This window comes from Bubalus bubalis, chromosome 3 (assembly GCF_019923935.1).
Source record: "Bubalus bubalis isolate 160015118507 breed Murrah chromosome 3, NDDB_SH_1, whole genome shotgun sequence".
NCBI classification, from domain to species: domain Eukaryota; kingdom Metazoa; phylum Chordata; class Mammalia; order Artiodactyla; family Bovidae; genus Bubalus; species Bubalus bubalis.
This window is the reverse complement of record NC_059159.1, coordinates 50,693,801-50,718,386: the sequence shown is the minus strand read 5'-3', so window position 1 is coordinate 50,718,386 and position 24,586 is coordinate 50,693,801. Positions and strand designations below refer to the sequence as shown.

General features: G+C 39.7%; 1 protein-coding gene across 1 annotated transcript in view; it reads left to right on the top strand.

The window, feature by feature from the left end:
* APPBP2 (amyloid beta precursor protein binding protein 2) overlaps nucleotides 1-13,509 on the top strand; it is a 58,911-nt gene extending 45,402 nt beyond the window's left edge. The window contains exons 10-13 of the mRNA XM_006065460.4: nucleotides 2,384-2,469; nucleotides 4,091-4,281; nucleotides 5,576-5,741; nucleotides 8,515-13,509. Of these exons, the coding sequence (XP_006065522.2) occupies nucleotides 2,384-2,469; nucleotides 4,091-4,281; nucleotides 5,576-5,741; nucleotides 8,515-8,768 (697 nt within the window). The 3' untranslated portion in view covers nucleotides 8,769-13,509. The remainder of the gene's footprint in view (nucleotides 1-2,383; nucleotides 2,470-4,090; nucleotides 4,282-5,575; nucleotides 5,742-8,514) is intronic.
* Nucleotides 13,510-24,586: the final 11,077 nt, after the last annotated feature.

Here is a 24,586-nt window from a genome sequence, read left to right as displayed (position 1 = left end):
AGGCTGAGCTCTCAGTTGAACAAAACGAGCCTCATGGGGGAATTTACAGGCTATCGACTTCTCCCTTGTATTTGGGCATCATGCATACAGGAAACCCCAAACCAAGGAAAACATTAAGAAGTACTTTGAGACTGCTGATTTCTTTTAGGATGCTTTTAAGGAGAAAATACAAAGCTCTTGGTAATAGTTAACCTTCAGTCCAAGCCATACAGACTTCCCTTAGACCTAACTCTAACTAAGATGAACTCACCATAAAAAATGTTTTTAAATAAGGGAACATTTTCTCTGTGAGTGAGTCAGAAGGCATGATGAACAAGATTAGAACACTAAAAATATCAGTTAACAGAATGTTTTGGTTGATGCTATAAAGTAAGGATTCTTAGATGACTAAGGGTATAAATGGGTTGGCAAACTATGGCCTGAAGGCAAAATAAAGGTTAATTGGAACCTGGCAGTGCTCATGCACTCCTGTTTTGGGTGTGGTTGCTTTTATGCTACAACAGCAGAGTTGAATAGTTGGGACAGAGTGTGTACCGCATAATCTTGAGATGTTTACTGTATGGCCCTGTACAGGAAAAAAAAAATTGCTGACACTGATATAAAAGAAGGAATCAATAATGCTTTAGAGGGAAACTTAAGGAAAAAAGGCAGATATAAAAATAAACTGAGGAACTATATGTATGTCTGAGTCACTTTGCAATATACCTAACGCTTACACACACAGTAAATCAAGTATACTTCAATAACACAAATAAATGGGACTTTCCTGGCGGTTCAGTGGTTAAGACTCTACACTTGCACCACAGGGAGCTTGAGTTATTTCTGGTTGGGGAACTAATATCCTACATGCCGCTTGGAGCAGCCAGAAATACACAGTAACATAAAATGACCGATACATGCTGCAGCTTGAATGAATCTTTAAAACAATGTGTAGGTGAAAGAAGCCAGCCACAGAGGACCGCATATTATATAATTTCATTTGTATGAAATGTCTAGACTAGGCAAGCCTGTAGAAACAGAAAGTAAATTGGTGGTTGCCTAGAGTTGGGGAAGTTGGAGGAAAATGAAGTGACTGCTAATGGGCACAAAGTTTCTATTGGGGGGGGATGAAAATATTCTGAAATTAATAGTGATATGTGCATAACTGTGAAATATGCCAAAAACCTTCTGTTGTACACTTTAAATAGTGGTGGTATGAATTATGTTAATAAACACTTATTATGAAAACAAATTATAATAGCTAGAATTAGAAAATAGTCATTGACATTAAAACTCAGTAGACAAATTAAATAGCATTAGATACAACTAAAGAGACAGCAGATTGGAAGATAGATCTGAGAAAATTGATGATCGCTTCAGTTCAGTAGCTCAGTCATGTCCGACTCGTTGCGACCCCATGGACTGCAGCATGCCAGGCCTCCCTGTCCATCACCAACTCCTGGAGTTTACTCAAACTCCTGTCCATCGAGTTGGTGATATCATCCAACCATCTTATCCTCTGTCGTCCCCTTCTCCTCCTGCCTTCAATCTTTCCCAGCATCAGGGTCTTTTCCAATGAGTCAGTTCTCCACATCAGGTGGCCAAAGTATTGGAGTTTCAGCTTCAGCATCAGGCCTTCCAGTGATATTCAGGACTGATGTCCTTGAGGATTGACTGGTTTGATCTCCTTGCAGTCCAAGAAAGATGGGAATAGAAAGTGTAGAGTTGTTTGAAAGGAACTGGTAGATAAAATAGACAAATAACTTGCCTTCTGTTTGACAGGATGAGCCATGAAACAATAACCAAACATGTCAGATGAGAATACATGCTGTGAAGAAGAATAAAATAAGCTAAGAGTTTAGAGAGTGATGGTAGATTTTTTTAGGGTCTTCTGTATAGGCTGATCTGGAAAGAGTTCATTGAGGGTAAACCATGTGGATATTCAGGGAACAACCATTCCAGAGAGACAATAAAACAAATGCAAGAATCCTGGGCTAGAACTGCTTTACATGTTCAGAAAACTGCTGTTCCTATGTGGCTAGAAGGGAAAGAAGGAATTACTTCTGATAATGGTAGGAGATGTGGTCAGAGAGGTAACCCAGTGAAAGATCATATTGTATTAAGCCTTGTAGGCTGTGATAGTAATTTCACAGTTGGTTATGAGGGAGATAGATGGGAATCCACTGGGTGTTTAAAAGTTCATTTAATTATCCTTCAAATAAAAATAAAGGAGGGAAAAAAACTCAGTGTACAAAAGATTGGAATGTTAAAGCAAAAAACTTGTCCTTTACCACAGCTAGTTTTAGAAATTCTACCAGTATTATGTTATAAATTATGGGGGTTTTTAATGCCTAAATTATTTGTAACATAAAAGAAATGCCAGGATTTATCTTCTGTATTGCAGGTTTCATGCAGAAAGAGCTATTGGTATCATTACCCACATCCTACCTGAAGATCATCTTCTTTTGGCTTCTTCAAAGAGGGTGAAAGGTACCCTTTGTAATCTAGTCTCCTATAGATAGATAGATAGATGTATTTTAAGACTTCTTTAGCTGTCAATTATAATAGATGCCTACTCTCTGACATTTTAAAATTGATTAAAATAGGAATATTTGTTTGTTTCCTCAGAATTAGACTGTATATTACTAAAACAGACAATCACTGATTTAACATATTTGCCCACATCTCTAAGACTTTCCAGTGGTTCATAATGAAAAGTTGTTTGCTTCTCTCATACAACATTGTTAGTAAGCTGGAGTACCCTTCTTTCTTCCTTCCTTCTACTTGCCTCTTCCCTCCTTTTTCTCTTTCCTTTCATTCATTCATGCCTTTCTTTTGAGGGGAGGATTGAAGAATCACATGACACTGCAGATGGGTTTTCACACGCCTTCACCTTTATTGTGCAAGACTCTGAAACTCGGTTCCATATCAGGTTACCTTCAGTGTTGCAAGGCTCGTACCACATGCCACTTTCTTCTTTACTTTTTAACTCTTCTGCAGTCACTTACCAAGGGCCTTTCATTTTGCTGACGATTGGGTCACCCATGTGGTAATTCCTTGCATGATGAAGAACTTTTACCTTAATTCTGGAACTAGGCTTTACCTCCCCTTTAGGTTTGCATTTTTGAAGTCATGCAAGTAATACATGATGTCAAGAATTAAAAGAGAAAAAGTTAAGTTAATCGAAATCTCATCAATCCAGAATCAACATGTGGACAAATATTTTTTTTAGGCTTTTCTTTCTTCGAAGACTGAAATGAGTGAATAATTTTTTTTTTAGTTCTGTAATCTGCTTTGTTCACTCGATGTAGTACAAACATTTTCTCATTTCAATACATGTAGGTATATATCCTTTTTTCTGATGTTTTTTCTAGTTTTCTAATGTTTTTAACTGCACATGTCTTATTGGACCTCTAAATTTTTTTTAATCTTTTGTTCTTTAAAAATGCTACAGTGAGCTAAATCTCTTACTTTTTGTGCATATGAACAATTTTCCTAGCAATAAAATTGCACGGTTAAAGAATATGTATTTGTAAGACTTTAAATGGAGTTTGAGGGTCTCAAATAGGACTTTGAAGTTAAATTATCTTCTTATCTGATTGACTGGTCAAGTGAGTTAGGAGGAAACCAGTTCTTTTACTTCTATTTGGTTAAAGGTTATATAGTTTGCAAATGTGGTTTCACAGTTTTCAAGAGTGGTTAGGTAGTCCTTGACACAGTTTCACAATTTAAAAAAATTTGCCTTTTCATTCTTGTCTTTCTTCTGTTTGCTTAAAAAACAATTTCACGTCAGCAGAGCAAACCGATCTGGTAAAATAGTAATTCTGCAAAATAATTTGTTGTATACTGTTGTTTTTCTTACATTTGAAATCCATTATACTATGCAAAATAGAATGACCCCAAAAGTGTTTTGTTTTGTTTTTTCATTAAAATGGAATACGCTCATCTTTACCAGTTCTTTGGTATGTTATATGGTTTATGGTTCTAAACCATAAACATATATAAGTGTATACAAGTAACATTTATAAAATTCAATTCTAAAGTTTATGTTCTGATGAGCTTTGATACATGGTTTGAAAGTGCACTGATTTTATTGCCTTCTTATTCATAGCACTTATTTTAGAGGAGATTGCTATTGACTGTCATAATAAAGAAACTGAACAGAGGCTGCTTCAAGAAGCTCATGATTTGCACCTGTCTTCACTCCAACTAGCTAAAAAAGCTTTTGGAGAATTTAATGTACAGACTGCAAAACACTATGGAAACCTTGGAAGACTTTATCAGTCAATGAGAAAATTTAAGGTAGGAGCACATTTTACTGTATTTTTCTGTCTAAGTAATCTTAGGTAATAAAGTATAATGTGAATAATAAATCTTAAGTAATGCTTCCTCAGTAATCTTAAATTATGAAGTATACATTTATTGTACTTCCATATTATTTCACATAAGAATTGAGAAAATAGCTAGTATAAAACAGTCAAAATATAAATAAAATTCAAAAATACAAACCATAGAAAAAAATATATATCAGACTTAAAACATAGCTCTTAGCTAATAGTTTAAATTGAACACTTAGAATGCCTGACACATAGTTAGATGTGCAAGAAATGTAAGATAATGCAAGTATTGTATAATTGTAGTGGTAAAAATATACTGAATTTAGTTTCCTTTTAGAACTTTAGGTTATAAATTCTTATTACTGTTCATTCGGTTCAGTCGCTCAGTTGTGTCCGACTCTTTGTGACCCCATGAATCGCAGCACGCCAGGCCTCCCTGTCCATCACCAACTCCCGGAGTTCACTCACACTCATGTCCATCGAGTCGGTGATGCCATCTAGCCATCTCATCCTCTGTCGTCCCCTTCTCCTCCTGCCCCCAATCCCTCCCAGCATCAGGGTCTTTTCCAATGAGTCAACTCTTCGCATGAGGTGGCCAAAGTATTGGAGTTTCAGCTTCAGCGTCAGTCCTTCCAGTGAACACCCAGGACTGATGTCCTTTCGGATGGACTGGTTGGATCTCCTTGCAGTCCAAGGGACTCGCGAGAGTCTTCTGCAACACCACAGTTCAAAAGCATCAATTCTTATAGAGTCACAGTAAGAAAGGAATGAGAGTTGCTATCTAAGACATTCATTTTTATCTGAAAATCAGTTTACACATTCCTCAGTTAACCTGTTTATTGAGATAAAAATTGTCAAAACTCCAAAAAATGAAATAATAAAATATACTTCTATGTAAAATAATATAGTTTCTTAACACAGTTCAATTAAATTTTGAAGTGTGTTAAATTGAAAGAAGTTTTCATTTTAGAATATTTTGATATTAATTTCTTCTAACAGCTTTTCATTACATGGACACGTTTTCTCTTGTCCTTTTGGTGTGTTTCAGTGTTTTGTCAGCTCATGTGCATAGCTTCCCGAAGCCAGTGATGCTTCCCATAGGCAGCTTTTGGAACAATGTAGTGTCTTCTCTGATCGGATTACCTTACGCCATCCATAAGCTGTTTTTGGCATTTAGAAGAATGTTACTAATTGGATAAGAGTTGTTGACATAGTAAAAAGTATAACCTAATGGTTAATACAGCTTGATTATTTTTCAGGAAGCTGAAGAAATGCACATCAAAGCAATTCAGATTAAAGAACAACTTCTTGGTCAAGAAGATTATGAAGTAGCCCTTTCGGTGGGACATCTGGCTTCTTTATATAATTATGACATGAATCAGTATGAAAATGCTGAGAAACTTTATTTGCGATCTATAGCAATTGGTATGTTACTTTAAAATTGTTTTAATTGATGAGAGATCAACATGTCTTATATGTTGTATAGGGAAGTGTTATTATTAAGACTTAAATGAGTTTAGAGCTGCTCAGGATCTCCAGGAGCCACTGAGAAGTCTTCTAAAACATTTTGCTAAAGATTATTTACCGATAATTGAAGCCAGGAATAAGAAATATGACAGTAGCGTGTCAAGTAAAGGCGAGAATAGTCATTTTAAAAATTTGTATAAACACTACCTCTAGCCCATCCTCACCCTTCTCCTGATTTTAAATTAGACAAAGTTTAGCTGTTTTAGAACTTGATATAAATGAAATACAATGTATCTTTTTATATGCTTTGTTTCTTTTGGTGAACATCAATTGTAAAATACATCAGTGTTGTTCATATCCCTGTTGCTTGTTAATTTCCAGTGCCTTGTAATATTGTATTGAATTAATATGTCATTATTTATCCATTCTACTATTAGTTGATATTTGAATTGTTTTCAGTTCAGACCGATCACAAAATAAAGTACTGTGGTCATCATCTAATGTTGTGCCTGTTAAAACTCTTCTCATGTTTTTATTGAATTTGTCTGTCACTTTCTTCTTGGTTTATGGAAGTTCCTTATATACTTTAGATGTAACAAGCCCTTTGTTAGTTAAACGTGTTGCAGATAACTGTCCCTGTACTGCTTGTTTCTTAACGGTGCCTTTCAAAGAACAAACGTTCTTAAAATTTAATGTAATATTAATTACATATAATATTGTAATTATTGCTCTTTTATTTTATGGTTGACACTTTTTAAATTGTGTTTTGGAAATATTTTTCTACCCCAAAGTCAGAAGATACTCTTTCGGGAGATTATCTTCTGGAAATTTGTGAGGTAGCGATCAAATTTCTTCCCCTCTTCCTTTTTCCCTTCTGTATGGATATACAGTTGACCAGGACCGTTTTTTCAAAACACTGTCTTTCCCCTCTGCTGTGCTACCTTTGCCTCAAATCATATATCCGTGTATGTGAAGATTCCTCATTATCCATAATAGAGTATCTTGCTTAACCCTACAATACACAAAAAGTAGTTTTAGAATTGTTAACCCATAGTACTATGAACACCAGAGTTACTGCTTAGAGCCTAATAATTCATTTACATTTTACCTTGTCCTTAACCTGAAGGTATATACTCAGAATACTGTATTCAGAATTTACTTAGGTTGCTTATCTCCCTGCCACCTGCTATCAGTTAAGTTACTCATTTAGGAGAGAACTAGGTTCATTTGCTTATGTTTGTGTAACATTCCCCTGTTTTTATTTAGTCTGCTAAATTATTTGACTGTGAAATATTAATACTCTGAAAAGTTAGAACTGTGGAGTTCCCTGGCAGTCCAGTGGTTAAAACTCCTCACTGTCACTGCTGAGGGCCTGGGTTTGATCCGTAGTCAGGGAACTAAGATCCCACAAGCCACACGGCATAACCAAAAAAAATAGTCAGCTATGCAGAAAGGTCTTCTCACAGAAGTGTGACTGCCCTTAATTTCTCCTCGCCAGTCATTCCTGTGAGTAACTGGTCTTGTTAGTTTCTCATCTATTTTTCCTGTGTTTTTTGTTTTTGTTTTTTATTTTTGACTGTGCTGGGTCTTGTTGCTGTGCACAGCTTCTCGTTGCTGAGCACGGGCTCTCGGCATGCAGGCTCTGGTAGTTGGGGCACGTGGCCTCGTAGTTGTGTCTCTCAGCGCTAGAGCTTGGACTCGGTAGAGTGGTTGTGGCTCGCTGGCTTAGTTGCCCCAAGGCATGTGGGATCCCCCCAGACCAGAGAGCGAACCTGTTTTCCCTGCATTGGCAGGTGGATTCTTAACCACTGGACTACCAGTGTCGCGCTTCTGTATATTTTCTGGCATAAGAGTTCAGAGACATAAATATTTTACTTTACATAAAAGGTGGCATACTCCAGATACTTTGCTTTTTTAAAAACAGTATGCCCTGTAAATGAGCTAGGAGGTCTTCATAAACTCCCTTCAAACTGAAATTTTATAATTTTATTCTAGAGAGACCAATGACCTTAGACAAGAGAATTTTTTTTAAGTCTTAGAAGTAGGCTGTGAGTAAGACTGTGTCCGTAAACCCTGATAAAAGAATTGAATCTCTTTCAACTTGAGGGTGGAATGATTGGGAGTTTGGGACTGATATAAACACACTGCTGAGTATAAAACAGATAACTAGTGAGAACCCACTGCTCGATGTTCTGTGGTGACCTAAATGGGAAGGAAATATAAAAAAGGGTGGAGACATATATATATCGAAGAAGGCAGTGGCAGCCCACTCCAGTACTCTTGCCTGGAAAATCCCATGGATGGAGGAGCCTGGGAGGCTGCAGTCCATGGGGTCGCTAGGAATTGGACACGACTGAGCAACTTCACTTTCACTTTTCACTTTCATGCATTGGAGAAGGAAATGGCAACCCACTCCAGTGTTCTTGCCTGGAGAATCCCAGGGACGCGGGAGCCTGGTGGGCTGCCGTCTCGGGTCGCGCAGAGTCGGACACGACTGAAGTGATCAGCATTACACAGCATGTATGCATGGCTGATTCACTTTGCTGTATAGCAAGAAACTAGCACAATGTTGTAAAGCAACTGTATTCCAGTAAAATTTTTTTTAATTGAATCTATTCCTTTTAAAAGGAATAAAACAAAGACACCCTATTTTAAAGAACTAAGCTTGTATTGTAGAAACTACTTGTTATTTCATTATTTGAGCTTCCTTTCTTTTTCTGTTTACTTTCAGGGAAGAAACTTTTTGGTGAAGGCTACAGTGGACTGGAATATGATTACCGAGGTCTCATTAAACTTTACAACTCCATTGGAAATTATGAGAAAGTGTTTGAGTATCACAATGTTCTGTCTAACTGGAACCGGTTACGAGATCGGCAGTATTCCGTGACCGATGCTCTTGAGGACGTCAACACCAGCCCCCAGTCCACTGAAGAAGTGGTGCAGTCCTTCCTGATTGCGCAGAATGTCGAGGGACCGAGCTGCTGAGGGAAGACCTCAGTTCACTAACTTACCTTTTCCCAGATTCCAGGGAATTCATACTGTGAAATCAAAACCGTGTTTTTTAGGGGGCTGGAATTTGCATTGAAACACTGGTCCAGTCCTTTGACCCTATTTGGGTGATCCCTTTCTTGCAGAGTGTCCGTAGGAATAAGCATATATTCAGTTATATTCAGCATGTACCGCATGTATAAGTAGTCTGGCCCATATTTTCAACCTCGTAGAACAAACAACAGGAATTTTTTGTTTTCTCTTTTTAAAAAAAAGTAATTCATTTTGCAGAAAGCCTGAAAGAAAAAAAGAACCCCTAAATAAAACTATTTAAGAGTTTAAAAGAATTGCATTCTTATTATGTAAGGATGATTTTAACAACTTTTTAACATATAATTCTTCCTTGAGGAGGTATTCAATACTGTACTGTAAAGAAATTTTATGGGGAAAATCTTTATACACAGTATAGAAAAGTTAACACAACTATTAAGAGCAGAGGGACATCCTGACTTAGGTTTGGCAACCTTACCTAGAGAAATGCATACAGCCACTCCAGGGCTGTATGACAAGGGGGAAGGACTGTCAGATTCATCTGAACTGGACCAGTGTTGACCTGTAAGTAATAGAAAAGCTGATAAACCAGCAGTTTTAACTCTTTGGTTGTTTTGGTTTTGTTGTGTTTTTGGGGGGTACAAAAAGGCAAGATGCTCTGATCGCTTTTGCTAACAGGACCAGGAGGATCTGAAAAGGACCAGCCTAATGTAGAAAGGGGTTATTTGGACCAGAGGTTTTAGATGATTATTTTAGCCCCTGCCTTTACTTTTATCGTAGAATGATTTCATTTAGATGTATTATGAAAACTGATAATACAAAAATTGTATTCATGTAATAGACACCAGATTAGGGAAATTTGGCCGTTTCAGTGGCATATCTTCAGTCAAGGCACACAGACGGCAGTGCCCTAAGCAAGTCTATAAATATCTGCTGCAGCCATCCCTCTCATTTTATATGCTACCCTAATAACGCAGTGTGCAAGTATATTGGCTGAGTCATGAAATAGCTCATGTCCAGATGGGAATTTTAGGTCAATGTTTGGTTTATGGGGATTAATGGAAAAACAAATGCCGCCTAATAAGCAATTCTTAGAAATCCTTCATGTTTATGATAAAAAAAAAATGCAAGCAATAGATCATTTTATATGAAATTCAAGAGTCAAATGTAAAGATTTCCCCTAATGATATATCTATTTCACTAACTCCTCTTTCTGTTTATTGGGTTTTGATTTTTCATTTAAGCCAGTCAAGTTGTTTAATGTTGAGGTGATATTCAAATTTGAGAAGTTGTAACATGTAGCAATTCAAGAAACAAAAAAGGTCTGTTGCCCTTACCTCAGTTCTTATTATAGTGGCCTGTTTGGTGCCTCTATAGTTAAGAATCAGGGTTTTCCCCCCTATTTTCAGGGGTTCATGACTTGGCTGTTAAGAGTTGTTGCTCCTGGCTAATGCTTGGAGTGGTCTGTGGGTGGGTGGATGTGTGCTGAATTTAGGTTTTCTGTCTAACAGGCGTGTTGGGATGGGAGGGGGGGAAATCTAGACTGCCCACCACGTGGAGTGCAGAAGAAGTAATTGGAAATTTCAGATCAATTCAATTTTAAACACTTTTTTGGCCTTCCCAAATATAACCTTGTTTAAAGCTGTTATTTGCCATCTTGTTAGTTATGATCCCACCGTTTTTAAGTTCCCAGGAGAGGATTCCCTAGGGGAGGTAGAAGAAATGAAACAAGCCCAGATGTCTTTAAGATGATAGCTGTGTGATTTCGAACGCTGGGTTTAATGCTCATACTGAATTATTTTGAATTGAAAAGAGCGCATTGGCACACCTTCCCCTCCCCCTCCCAGTTAATTGCAATCTAATGCCAAGAGGCACCTCTTTATTAATTACCAAATAGTCTGTGTGACCAAGGACTAACATTTTTAAGTTACTCAGCTCTATCCTCATGGGCCTATATATTTAATACCTCCAAAGATTTTAAGGATAGGCTTTGTATACTTTTGTTGGTTATTTAGAGTCCTGTGGTATGTTTGTGGTATAGGAATGTCATGGTAAATTGTTTTTCAATAAATATTTTGAAACTTATGTTTTCATATGAAGTTTTTTTTTTTTTAATCTGTATTTTTGGTTTTGTGCATATACAGCATTTCCTAGGATAAAATCCAGCAAATGACTTAAGGCCTCATCTTCTCTAATTCAGTTTGAACTCAGATCACACTCAGTGATAAAGCAACATGATATTTAGAAGCCTAGGATCACAGGGTGATGTTAAATGACAGCCAGTTTTTCTTAAAAAAAAAAAAAAAAAATCATTGTTAATAGTTTGCCATATTGCCACTGCTTTAATGTAGTTTTCTATAAATCCATATACTTAATGCAGACACTCTAGATTGAGAAAAGAGATTGCCAGTTTCTGATAGTGATATAACTTAATATGCTATTATTTCTGGTTCTAATGAAGAATAATACCCTAATAATTTTAAGTGTGGGTTTTATCCTTTTAGTTGGAATGCTTAGGATAAGTTAGAGAGGTGAATATCATCATGATTTATGGGGGTAGGGGAAAACAGTCTCAAAGAGAGTAAAATTTACTTCACAATAACCAATTGCTTGAACAGATTTTTCGTATATGGTGGGGTTGTGTATAAGAAAGCATAGACCAACTTAAAAGATTTTTCTGGCAGTTCAACAAAGTAATATTAAGTAAGAGGCCTTTGGTCTTGTCCTTTCCTGGCTTTGTTCTCTCTTGTACTCGGGTTTTTTCCCCTAAAGTTTGGTGCTGCTCAAGTTGGGTGCATCAGGGAGCCCTGTAACACTCCTGTACCACACAGGTGGCCAGTCACTCCTTTCTTCAGTTTCAGAGAGCCAGTTGAGGGTTTTTTAGACCATAATTTTTATGGGTCGCCAAAGCTGACTTTGCCCAAAGCATTAGGACCCTTACATTATCAAAGCTCTGTCTCTGTTCAGCAGAAACAGCTGGCTGTTGCTTTGGAATAGCCTCCACACAGGTGTGCTTTGTTTTGTGAAAATGAAAGATTGGACAAAGACCTTTGTAACACTCTTAGCCTGTTAGAGTTCATAATTTTGAGAAAACCAGATCAAGCAGCTGCAGTCTTATAAATAGCGTGCCATTTGGCTGCCCCTGACAGTGCAGACAGAATGCTGAACAGTAAACACACGCCTAGAACATGATGGAAACTTTGGACCATACTTTACAGACAGAAAGAATGGTCTGCTAAGTAGGAGGAGGGACAGCAGGCTTTCCCCACTATCCAAAAGTAGAGTGTTCCCATGAAACCTCTGTAAGCCAAAATAGGTGAACAGCAGAGTGGCAGTTAGTTTAGGGCACATCTTGCCAGTCGATGCACAAAATACACACAGAAAGCACAGAAGCTCACACGGGCAAAGCTGTGGCGGCTTGAAGCTGAGGTGCTGAACGCAGTTCCAAGAGAGGAGCGTGGCGGTGCCCTCCCACTGCTCGCTGCTGCTGCCTCCTCAACAGCCATGCGTGTGCAGACACACGCAGAACGCCATTTTTGCTGTTCACCTTTATTTGTGAAAGTGATGGTTTTTGGATCTGTTTTCGGTTAGTAAAAACAGGCGCTAATGCAGGTCTTTGATAAAAGCAAAGTAGGATAAAGTGAACTTTCAGAAAGAGGAGGATACTTGTATTAAACTGTCACTCTATTTTTTTTCCCCCTGAATCTGTAGCCTGGCTACTTCCAAACTGTTCTTTTTCTGGATGGCAAAGTTACTACTGGAAAAATATTTATAAGTAAAAGCGTCTCTAAGACTTTTATTTTTGCTCTAAGAATTAGCATATATATTTCACCTCTTGGAGGACCTCAGTTCTTGCTAGAAAATTCCTTTTTTTTTAATCTGACATTTTAATTCATCTCCAGCTTGAACATTAGTAGTTGTCCACAAATCTCAGGAATGTTTTAGGCAGAAAACTGGTTTTACCCTGTTGGTGACCTGAAGGAGTGTGCTTGAGGATTTGTTAAAATAGTTGCTGTTCTTTAATTGCAATCCTAGGCATCTATAGCATGAGTGGCCTTAGTGAGTTTGTTGAAGTGCACATTTTTCTTTCAAAAGTAAAATTTAAGATTAAAAATATATGCTCTATATAGATATCTAGAAAACTTGGTTTGTGGTGCACACGTGTTGGATCACTAAATAACTGCAGGTACCGTTTCTGTAACATGACTCATTTCTGTCGATTCCTTTTATGGGAAGATCTGTTGCCATGGTAACTAAAAACTTTTCACTTTAGTTCTACTTTTATGATGTGAATGAATGCTATGTTTTATTAAATATTACCAGGTCAGTACTATTTTTATACTTTATTAAGCAACCGGGGATTTTAGTTTAATAGACTCAAAAAGCTCTTACGGAAACAAAAGCAAATCACTATCAATTCTTTACATGAAAATCCCCACTAACAGTGCCACAGTAATTTCTATAGAAATATCTAAGGTCATCGATGGGTTTTTTAAAGACAATTCTTCATTGTGTCAGAATGACCTTTCATATCACCCTTACCACAAACTTGTAGTGCCCACCATTATTTGTAACCATTAATACCATACTAAGTATGTTTGTAACCAGCATTGTGATATATTCTGTACTTGTATTGCTAAAAATGAATTATCGACTTAATAAATATAGTGTTCCTGCACTCACAGTGTATCTGTTTCCAGTTTAGTTGTGCTTACTTTTGGTTGGGACTTGGGACTGTTTAAACATCACAGACTCTTTTGTTAGTGAACAACACGAGAGAAACGGCCAGAACTAGAGCAGCGGTGCCCTCTTTCTGGTGAGACGTGTGGCAGGGGAGACGCTTGGTAACAGCACCTAAGACGGCGCTTATGAAAGTACTTTGGAAACACACGCACTGCATGAATGCAGAGGGCTTTGGGGACTTTACAAAAGTAATCACACCCTTCTTTTCCCTCGGCTCACGCAAAGGCTGAGGAAGGGTGATGAGACAGATAAAGCTCTGCTGGGTGTCTGTCAGGGGCGAGTACCCTGGGCATGGGTTATGCTTCCAGCCCTGCCTCTTAACGCTAGGAATTTGAGATGTGTCATTATAAGCCTCTTTGTGTTTCATTTCCTCGTATGAAAGGTGGGGTCAGCTTAGGTCTTTTTCAAAATCCACCATGAAACAGCATGAATCTAAAGCACTGAAAACAATGACAGGAAATGAAACCAGATTATGAAGAAAACTGATGAATGTTAGGCAAAGCCCCACCTTCATTTGGAATGGTCAGCATTGACTTCCATCACCTGCCACCTTTGGTGATATATATATATCACCAGTTTGTTTTTTTTTTTTTTTTTGGCCGAGCCATGTAGCTTCGAGATCTTAATTCCCTGACCTGGGATTGAACCTGCATCTTCAGCAGTGAAAGGGCAGAGTCCTAACAACTGGACCACCAGGGAATTCCCTGGTGTTACTGAATTTAAATTTATTTCCTTTTCCATCTCCATGACTCTGAACATGCTCTTCTATTGCTGAAAATGCCATTTCTTGCATAAACTCTCTCATCAGGCTGAAAGGACAAGGGAAGCTTGAGTTGCCACTTGGTGCTTAGTTATGCAGCATTTTATTTGAAGTTTTGTTAAAGCCATTGTCGTATGATCGTATGTACACCCGTGTTCACAGCAGCATTACTCACCATAACCAAAAGGTGAAAGCAACAAAAGGTAGCCCATACACACAGCATAATGTTCTTCAGCCTTAAACAGGAAGGAAATTCTGACTCCTGCTACAATTTGGATGAACTTTGAGGGCATTATGTTTGTATAAGCCAGTCACAAAGGGGAAAGCAAGTAAATGGTGTTTATGATTCTATTCACATGAGGTATCTAGGCTAGTCATGCTCAGAAAATGGCATGATAGTTGTCAGGCTGGGGAGGAGGAAAATGGGGAGTGGCTGCTTCATGGGTGTAGAGTTTCAGTTTTGCAAGATAACAGTGTTCTGGAGATCAGTTGCATAATTAACACCACACTTACAAATAGTTAAAATGGTAAATTTTATGAGTTACTATAATTTTTTAAAGTTTCTGGATAACTGCATAAAGCAGTTAAGTCAGGCATGATATATGAAGTTTGAAAAGAGTGTGAGTGTACTCTTCCAGACAGTATATTGATAAGCCTTGTGAGATACATTTGTGAATTAGAACATTGATGTAACATGTCAAAATAGATTGGCATTTAACTTCCTGCTTAGCACAGACTCAGGTGGTTTTTCACTCATCAGTTCAGTTCAGTTGCTCAGTTGTGTCTGACTCTTTGCGACCCCATGAATCGCAGCACGCCAGGCCTCCCTGTCCATCACCAACTCCCGGAGTTCACTCACACTCAACGTCCATCGAGTCAGTGATGCCATCCAGCCATCTCATCCTCGGTCGTCCCCTTCTCCTCCTGCCCCCAATCCCTCCCAGCATCAGAGTCTTTTCCAATGAGTCAACTCTTCTCATGAGGTGCCCAAAGTACTGGAGTTTTCAGCTTTAGTATCATTCCTTCCAAAAAACACCCAGGGCTGATCTCCTTTAGAATGGACTGGTTGGATCTCCTTGCAGTCCAAGGGACTCTCAGGAGTCTTCTCCAACACCACAGTTCAAAAGCATCAATTCTTTGGTGCTCAGCTTTCTTCACAGTCCAACTCACATCCATACATGACCACAGGAAAAACCATAGCCTTGACTAGACGGACCTTTGTTGGCAAAGTAATGTCTCTGCTTTTCAATATGTTATCTAGGTTGGTCATAACTTTTCTTCCAAGGAGTAAGCGTCTTTTAATTTCATGGCTGCAGTCACCATCAGCAATGATTTTGGAGCCCCCAAAAATAAAGCCTGACACTGTTTCCACTGTTTCCCCATTTCCCATGAAGTGATGGGACCAGATGCCATGGTCTTTGTTTTCTGAATGTTGAGCTTTAAGCCAACTTTTTTACTCTCCTCTTCCACTTTCATCAAGAGGCTTTTTAGTTCCTCTTCACTTTCTGCCATAAGGGTGGTATCATCTGCATATCTGAGGTTATTGATATTTCTCCCGGCAATCTTGATTCCAGCTTGTGTTTCTTCCAGCCCAGCGTTTCTCATGATGTACTCTGCATATAAGTTAAATAAGCAGGGTGACAATATACAGCCTTGACGTACTCCTTTTCCTATTTGGAACCAGTCTGTTGTTCCATGTCCAGTTCTAACTGTTGCTTCCTGACCTACATATAGGTTTCTCAAGAGGCAGGTCAGGTGGTCTGATATTCCCATCTCTTTCAGAATTTTCCACAGTTTATTGTGATCCACACAGTCATTTGGAAAACTCAGCAGTGGCCACAGGACTGGAAAATGTCAATCTTCATTCCAATCCCAAAGAAAGACAATGCCAAAGAATGCTCAAACTACCGCACAATTGCACTCATCTCACACGCTAGTAAAGTAATGCTCAAAATTCTCCAAGCCAGGCTTCAGCAATACGTAAACCGTGAACTTCCAGATGTTCAAGCTGGTTTTAGAAAAGGCACAGGAACCAGAGATCAAATTGCCACCATCCGCTGGATCATCGAAAAAGCAAGAGAGTTCCAGAAAACATCCATTTCTGCTTTATTTTCACTCATGCTGCTACTTAAATAGTTTTGAGTATTCTGGTCTGTCAGTGGCTGTGGCTACTTAAATAGTTTTGAGTATTCTGGTCTGTCAGTGGCTGTGGCCCGCCGCCAGTCCACATTCTACAACTGTTGTGTTGCTGTTAGGGTCATCACAGATCTCTATACAAGATGAAAAAGGAAAAAAAAAAAGACTAGTTATTTAAAAAACCACCCTTGGCACTTTTTGACCAGGAGGAAGTTTACCTAGTATGTATTTGATCAGACAAATCAAATCTTTAACTTTTTAGAACTAAAAGCTGCTTTAGATAAATCTTATCAGAAGGTGAGAGTTCCAGGGAGCCAAGGTGCTTATGATAAAAATGAAGAATTAGAAATGGAGCTGGACAGAAGTAAGAGTGCTTGGTTAGAACCGGTTGGGATCCAAATGGCTGCATATTTACAAGGGGAGACCGTGAGATCATAGGGTTACAGCAGCAGGTGCTGGCAATGACCTGGGGTCTGGTGCAGTTCAAAGAAAGCTCAAGGTTTTCAGTGATGCAGGGATGTGGCTGAGACCAAATCCTCAGTGGTCACCCACTCCATTTCTGTGTGCCTGGACTGGGAGTGGGTACCCACTCCAGTTATTCTTGGGCTTCCCTTGCGGCTCAGCTGGTAAAGAATCTGCTTGCAATGTGGGAGGCCTGGGTTCGATCCCTGAGTTGGGAAGATCCCCTGGAGAAGGGAAAGGCTACCCACTCCAGTATTCTGGCCTGGAGAATTCCATGGACTGTATAGTCCATTGGGTTGCAAAGAGTCGGACACAACTGAGCGACTTTCACACATGAACTGTAAGTGGGGCTTCCCAGGTGGTGCTAGTGGTAAAGGACGTGCCTACCAATCAGGAGATGCAACAGACAGGGGTTCAATCCCTGAGTCAGGAAGATCCCCTGGAAGAGGGCATGGCAACCCACACCAGTATTCTTGCTTGGAGACTCCCATGGACAGAAAAGCCTGGTAGACTACAGTCCATAGGGTCGCAAAGAGTCAGACACGACTGAGTGACTTAGTACACACACATGAACTGTGATTGCTCCATTATAATTTCAGTTTGTTATCATTATACAGCAATAGATAATAATTCCAGCAATAGAGGATGCATTAAATTATGGCCCATCCACCCAGTGGCGTGCATAGTCATTAAAAATTACACTTACCATATATAATAGTATGGGGAAAAGGTCATGACAGAAATAAAGCTGGAGGTCAAAATGTAAATCAATACAAAATATGAATGAAACAGAAAAAAGAGCATATATGCCAATATGTTAAATATGGTTACCTCTTTATTAGTAGAGTGGCAGGTGTTAAAAAAGTACTGTATAGTATTTTCCAATATAATTAATACATATAATAAAAAAATTCATGATAAAAAACCCATGTAACTAACCTTGCAGTTTTTGCCTTTATAAGCCGCCCCCGTTTTGTAGGCCAGTGGAAGACAATTCAAGTGCTTCTTGAATCTGTGTCTCTGAGGCTGCAGTCCTAACAAATCCCAAATACACACCTTTTTATTTCAGTTTGGTCCCTTGTTTCTAAAAGTTTGGTTAACAGTGCCACGTTATACCAAATCTTAATTGGCATAAACCAAAAATATTAATGAACAGCTCCTGTGGAACTGGAGTTCAGGAGTGGCTTCACCGAGTTGTTCTAGCTCAGCGGACCTCATGAGACGGTAATTATGGCAACCTTAGACTTGGCTGCTGCTGGAGAATCTGCTTCCAAGCTGGCTCACATACACGGCTGTTGGCAAGAGGTCTCAGTTCCTCCTCGTGTGGGCCGCTTGATGGGGCTGTGAGTCTTTTTGACACAGCCACTGACTTACCCCAGGACAAATCATTCCAACAGAAAGAGCCACAGTATCTTTTATGACCTACCCCAGGAAGTCATAACTCCTCATTTTCACCATACTCTATTCATTGGAAGTTGGTCCTCCCCAAGAACAGCTCACAAGGGAAGGGGAATTAAAACCCTTGTCCTGAAAGAAGGAATATCAGAATTTGTGAGTATATGTATTTTTGTTTGTTTACTTATGGCTGCTTTGGGTCTTTGTTGCTGCGTGGGGGCTTTCTCTTTTTGTGGTGAGCAGCGGCTACTCATTGCAGTGACTTCTCGTTGCAGAACATAGGCTCTCGAGCTCAGTATCTGGGGCTCACTGAGGCATGTGGGATCTTCCTGGACCAGGGATCAAACCTGTGTCCCTGAATTACCAGGCAGATTCTTTACCACTGGACCACCAGGGAAGTCCAAGTATTTGTGGATGTATTTTCAAACCTCCACACTGGATATTTAAATTGCTTCCAGTTTCTCCCCATTGTAAATTTTCTCCCTGATATTATCCTTGACAATGAAGCTTTGAGCACATCTTAGATTCTTGTCTTAGAAATAAATCCCTAGTCGTGGAGTTGCTGGGTTGTATCAGTTTCCATTCAGGTTGTAATGTATCAGAATGCTTCTTTTTCCACATTCACATCCACACGGGGCCTTTATGATTTTTTTTTATTACTAATATGATACAAAGACAGAATTATTCTTTTCATTTGCATTTCTTGGATTAGTAATAAGGCTATGCATTTGGGGGTCTGTGACTGGTTGACTTTTCAGGGTCTTAACTGTCAGGATCTTCCTGCTGGTAAGGAGCATCCCTAACTCAGTTCTGTCTGCATGAAGAACATTTCTTATTACAGACCATCTCCTAAGGCTCTGAGCCTCCTGTCTCTCTTCTCTGGAAACTTACCAGCTATCAGAAATCAAGACTTGATTTGAACTCCAGTCTGGACCTTCATCCCATCTCCTTGCAGAAAGTGAATCCTGGGGAAGAGGTCTGGGTAGAATAAGCTTCTAGACCAAATATCAAGGCTGAAGACTACCTTGCTTGTTTTAATTCTATATCTTTTAAAAAATAAATTTATTTGGCTTCATTGGGTCTTAGGTGCAGCATGCAGGATTTTTAAGTTATGCTGCTGCTGCTGCTGAGTCGCTTCAGTCGTGTCTGACTCTGCGCAACCCCATAGACAGCAGCCCACCAGGCTCCCCCGTCCCTGGGATTCTCCAGGCAAGAACACTGGAGTGGGTTGCCATTTCCTTCTCCAATGCATTAAAGTGAAAAGTGAAAATGAAGTGGCTCATTCGTGTCCGACTCAGCGACCCCATGGACTGCAGCCCACCAGGCTCCTCCACCCATGGGATTTCCAGGCAAGAGTACTGGAGTGGGGTGCCATTGCCTTCTTCTTAAGTTATGGCATATAGGGTCTAATTCCCCGATCAGGGATCAAACCCAGGCCCCCTACATTGAGAGCGTGGAGTCTGAGCCATGGGACCACCAGGGAAATCCCAAGACTATCCTGTTTTAAGCCAAAAGAATTATGGCTCTTTGGGAACTAGGAAAGAGGCAATGGTTTGGCTAATCTTTTGAAACTTTCTGTCTTGGAAACTTGTAAGCATGCAAAAGTAGAGAGACTAGTAAAAGGAACTCCCTTACAGCTTTCATCCAGCTTATAAATACGCGGCCAGTCTCATTACGACTGTTCTCTCAGCCACCATGCACCCTGCCCTTGTGACCCAAATATCTTATTTCAGTTTTATTGAGATTAACCGATAAAATAATACAGCACTGTGTAAGTTTAAGATGAACAGCAATCATATTTGACCTACATACATCATGAAATGATTGCCACAATGAGTAAACATCCATTATCTCATGTAAAAGAAAAAGAAGAGAAATTTTTCCTTACAATGAGAACACTTAGTATTTACTCTCTTCACTTTCATATGGAATATACAGCAGTGTTAATTATACTAATTATGTTGAATGTTATATTCCAAATACTTAGTTTATCTGATAACTGGAAGTTTGTGTCTTTTGACCACCTTTCTCTGGTTCCTCTTTCCTCCTAGCCCTGCCTCTGATAACCACAAGTCTGACCTCTTTTTCTACAGGTTTATTTGGGTTTTGAAGTATAGTTGACATACAACACTGTGTTAGTTCCTCTTACACAACGCAGCGATTCGATGTTTCTATACATTCCCAAATGATCACCACTCCACTGGATATTTTAAATCAAATCCCAGAATCATAGTTTTATCCACAAATATTTTACTGTTTATCTCTAAAACATAAAGACTTATATATATATATATATATATATATATATATAAAAATCCAAAATACTATTACTAAACTCAAGAACTACTAACATTCCTTTACATCATCAAATCGTCAGTCCACGTTCAAGTTCCCTGAATGTTTCCTAAACGTTTTTGTAGAACTGGTTTGTTCTAATTGAGGTGCAAACATAGTCCTCCCATGTCCTTTGGTCATATCTCTTCAATCTCTTAATTTTTAGATTTCTTCTCCCTCTTTTTTTCCCCCTTTGAAGTTTATTTATTAAAGTAACTGGTTTGTTTACTCTGTGGATCTTCACATAGTCAAGAGTTTGCTGAGGGCTTTCCTGGCCAATGCAGGGTACACAGGTTTGATCCCTGGTCTGGGAAGATCCCACATGTCGCAGGGCAGCTAAGCCCAGGGCCACAACCACTGAGCCTGAGTGTCCAGAGCCTATACTCCACAACAGGAGGAGCCAACACAGTGAGAAGCCCGCAACCAGAGGAAGCCTGAGCTAAGAAATGAAGACCCAGTGCAGGCAAAAACAAATAAATAATAAAAAATTTTTGACAGAAGTTTGCTGATTCTGTCCCCATGGTATCATTTAATATGCTCCCCAGTCCCTTGTATTTCTTATGAGCTGGTAATTAGATCTAGAAATTTGATCAGATTCAGGTTTGAATTTTTTGCCAACATACTGCTTAGGCTGGAGGCCCATAAATGTCTGGTTATTTTGCTTTATGATATTAAGATTGATCTGTGAATTCAGATGTTGTCTCCTGTTTAACTTGACCATTAGGGTTTCAATACCAATGATTATTTTTTATTTTTGAAATTTCATTTGGTTCTTTTTAGAAACTGAATACTCTTTTCCTATCATATCCAGTTTCATTATTGTAGTGTCTTTTTCTCCTTTTTCAGTAAAACCCAACTCTACATGAGCAGGCAGATCAATAGCCCAGAACAAAAAGTTCAGAAATAGACCCAAATAAATCAGGAACTTAATATATAATAAGGATGACATTTCAAAACTGTAGAAAATGGTTTTTTTCCCCTATATATTATATCCTATCAATACACTCCCACTTGTGCAAGGATAACCATTTAGCTATCTGAAAAAAAAATATTGGAATCCAATTACACAACTTTAAATTCCAGATAGATCAAAGATTTAAATGTAGAAACTCAAATCTTGGTGCTAGAAGAAGGAAAGATAGAATTTTTTAAATTTATTTTCGGTTTCATTAGATCTTCGTTGCTACCTCCAGCCTATTCTCTAGATGCGGCGAATGGGGCTACTCTCTGGCTGTGGTGGCAGGCTTCTCATTGCAGCGGCTTCTCTTGTTGTGGAGAGCAGGCTCTAGGGTGTTCGGGCTTCGGTAGCGGCGGCTCATAGGCTCTAGAGCACAGGCTCAGTAATTGTGGTGCGTGGGCTTAGTTGCTCTGTGGCATGGGGTACCTTCCCGGACCAGGGGTAGAACCGGTGACTCCTGCATTGCAAGGTGAATTTTTAACATTGGGTTAAGAACATTGGACCACCAGGGAAGCCCGAAAGATAGAATTTTAAATATTCTCTGAGTGAGGAAGATCTTTCAAAGTCATGAAGAAACCATTTAAGAAAAGATTGATAATTTTACTTTATAAAAACAAAAAATGTCTGCATGCATGAAGGAAAAATCATAAAGTCAAAACTAAGGAGCATTGGATGTGGAGCCAGGAGACCTGGGAAGTCCGTCTCTCAACTCAGCTGTGGCAGCCCCTAAGCCTCTGTTTTCTTCTCCGTAATGCGGCAGAATCTCCCTGACGAGTTTGACATGAAGATCCAAGGAGGATGGATACAAAGAAAGCACTTTGCCATCTCCCGAGTCATGGAATCCAATCATTCATTCTACAAATATGTTAAGGGATTTTCCCAGCAGTCCAATGGTTAAGACTCTGCCTTCCAATGCAGGGGAAGCGGTTTGATCCCTGGCTGAGGAACTAAGGTCCCGATGCCACTGGGTATAGCAAAAATTAAAGACAAGGACCCCAAATGTGTGTTAAGTGCCTCCTGTGTGCTGGGCCTGTTGTCCTGGGATACAGCAGTGAGCAAAACAGACAAAAAGCTCTGTCTTTGTGGAACTTCTATTTTAATGGGAGGAGAACATCAATAAACAAGAAATATAATCATTAACTAAATTATGTAATATTTGAGAGGTATTAGTACTTTAGGAAAATAAAAACAGTAAAGGATATTTGGGGTGCAGAGGTTGTTGGACTTTAAAATAGGGGATTACAGTAGGCTACCCTCAGGAGGTGATACTTGAACAAAGATTTCAAGGGAAAGAAGAAATGACCAAGTGGATATTTTGGTAAAGAACATTCCAGACAGGGCCTTCCCTGGCGGTCCAGTGGTTGAGACCCTACGCTCCCACTGCAGGGGGCATGGGTTCCACCCCCTGTCTGATCCTGGAACCAAGATATCCACATGCCTAAAGGTGCGGCATGTGGAATAAATAAATAAATGGCTATTTTTAAAATAAAGGAATATTCCAGACAAAGGAAATAGCCAGTGAAAAGGACCTGAGGCAGGAGTATACTTTAATTTTTTTTTATTTATTTGGCTGATGCAGGAGTATATTTTAAATTATTTTATTTTATTTTTATTTGGCTATGCCGGGCCTTAGTTGGAGCACATGAGATTTTTGGTTGCGGCATGTGGGATCCAGTTCCCTGACCAGAGATCAAACCAGAGATGGGCCCCCTGTGTTGGGATCATGAAGTTTCAGCCACTGGACCATCAGAGAAGTCCCCAGCAGTATGCTTGACTGGTATGAGAAAAGCAAGGATGAGGGCAAAGAGGTCCCAGAATGGACAGGGATAAATCATATAAGGCTTTGTAGGCTCTTGCAAAAACTTTGGCTTTTAATCTGCAGGAGATAAAGAGCTGTTGGAGGGTTTTGTTTGTTGGAGGGTTTGTATATGTTTGTTTGTTATTTTTAGGGCAGTTTTAGGTTCACAGAAAAACTGAGCAGACAGTGCAGAGATTTCCTGTATACTGCTCTCCTCCACGTGCACGGCCTCCCCCGACACCCACATCCTCCACCAGAGCGGTTATTGATTACAACCGATGGACTTATATTGAGAGAGAATTATCACCCAGAGTCCACAGTTTACATTAGGGTTGCTCTTGGTGTCACACATCCTATGGGTCTGGGCCAATGTATGATGGCATGTATCCACCACTCTGGTATCACACAGGGTATTTTCACTGCTCTAAAATTCCTCTGTGCTATTGGAGTATTTTGAGCAGAGCAATGTCATGTGATCTGTCTTTTTAGAATTCTGAGACCTACTGAGTTTAAGGAAAGAGTTAAGAGGCCTCCCCCACCCTCCCAAAAAGGGACTTCCCTGGTGGTCCACTGGTTAAGAATCTACCTTCCAATGCAGCGTATGTAGGTTCAATCCCTGGTCAGGCAACTAAGGTCCCACATGCCTCAAGGCAATTAAGCCCACCTGCCACAGCTAAGACCTGATGCAGCCAAAAAAAAAAAAAAAGAAAGCCTCCAAATCCAAGCTCACCTCTTGTACATTTTACCTCCAGGCTTCCCGATTGTCCTCGAGGCTGGTAGGAATCTCCCACACTGGCTCCTGGTCTCCGGCTCTTTGCACAGGAGAAGGCTGTAGAGTTCCAGAATTCCTGTAGGGGGCAGTGTTGCCTCACACACAGAGGTCACTTCCTTATTTTGGTCTCTTCCCTAAACACCCAGCTTTTCCCCTGCGACCTTGTCAGTGACATCGCTTGGGAGAAAAGTGGAGAGCCCCCAGTTGCCTGAGACACCCCCCGACCTGCTGCTCTTCTCTCACAAACCCTCCCTGCTTTGTCAGGACTGGTGGGGACCACCCAATGAGGCTGACCCCTGGCCCCTGCCTTAACGTCTCTCATCTCGCCTCTAGGAGGCAGTGGGTGGGAGGACCAAAGAGATGGGGTGGCTGCCTCCCTCCCCACTGGTGCGTTCCTGTCCTTGGC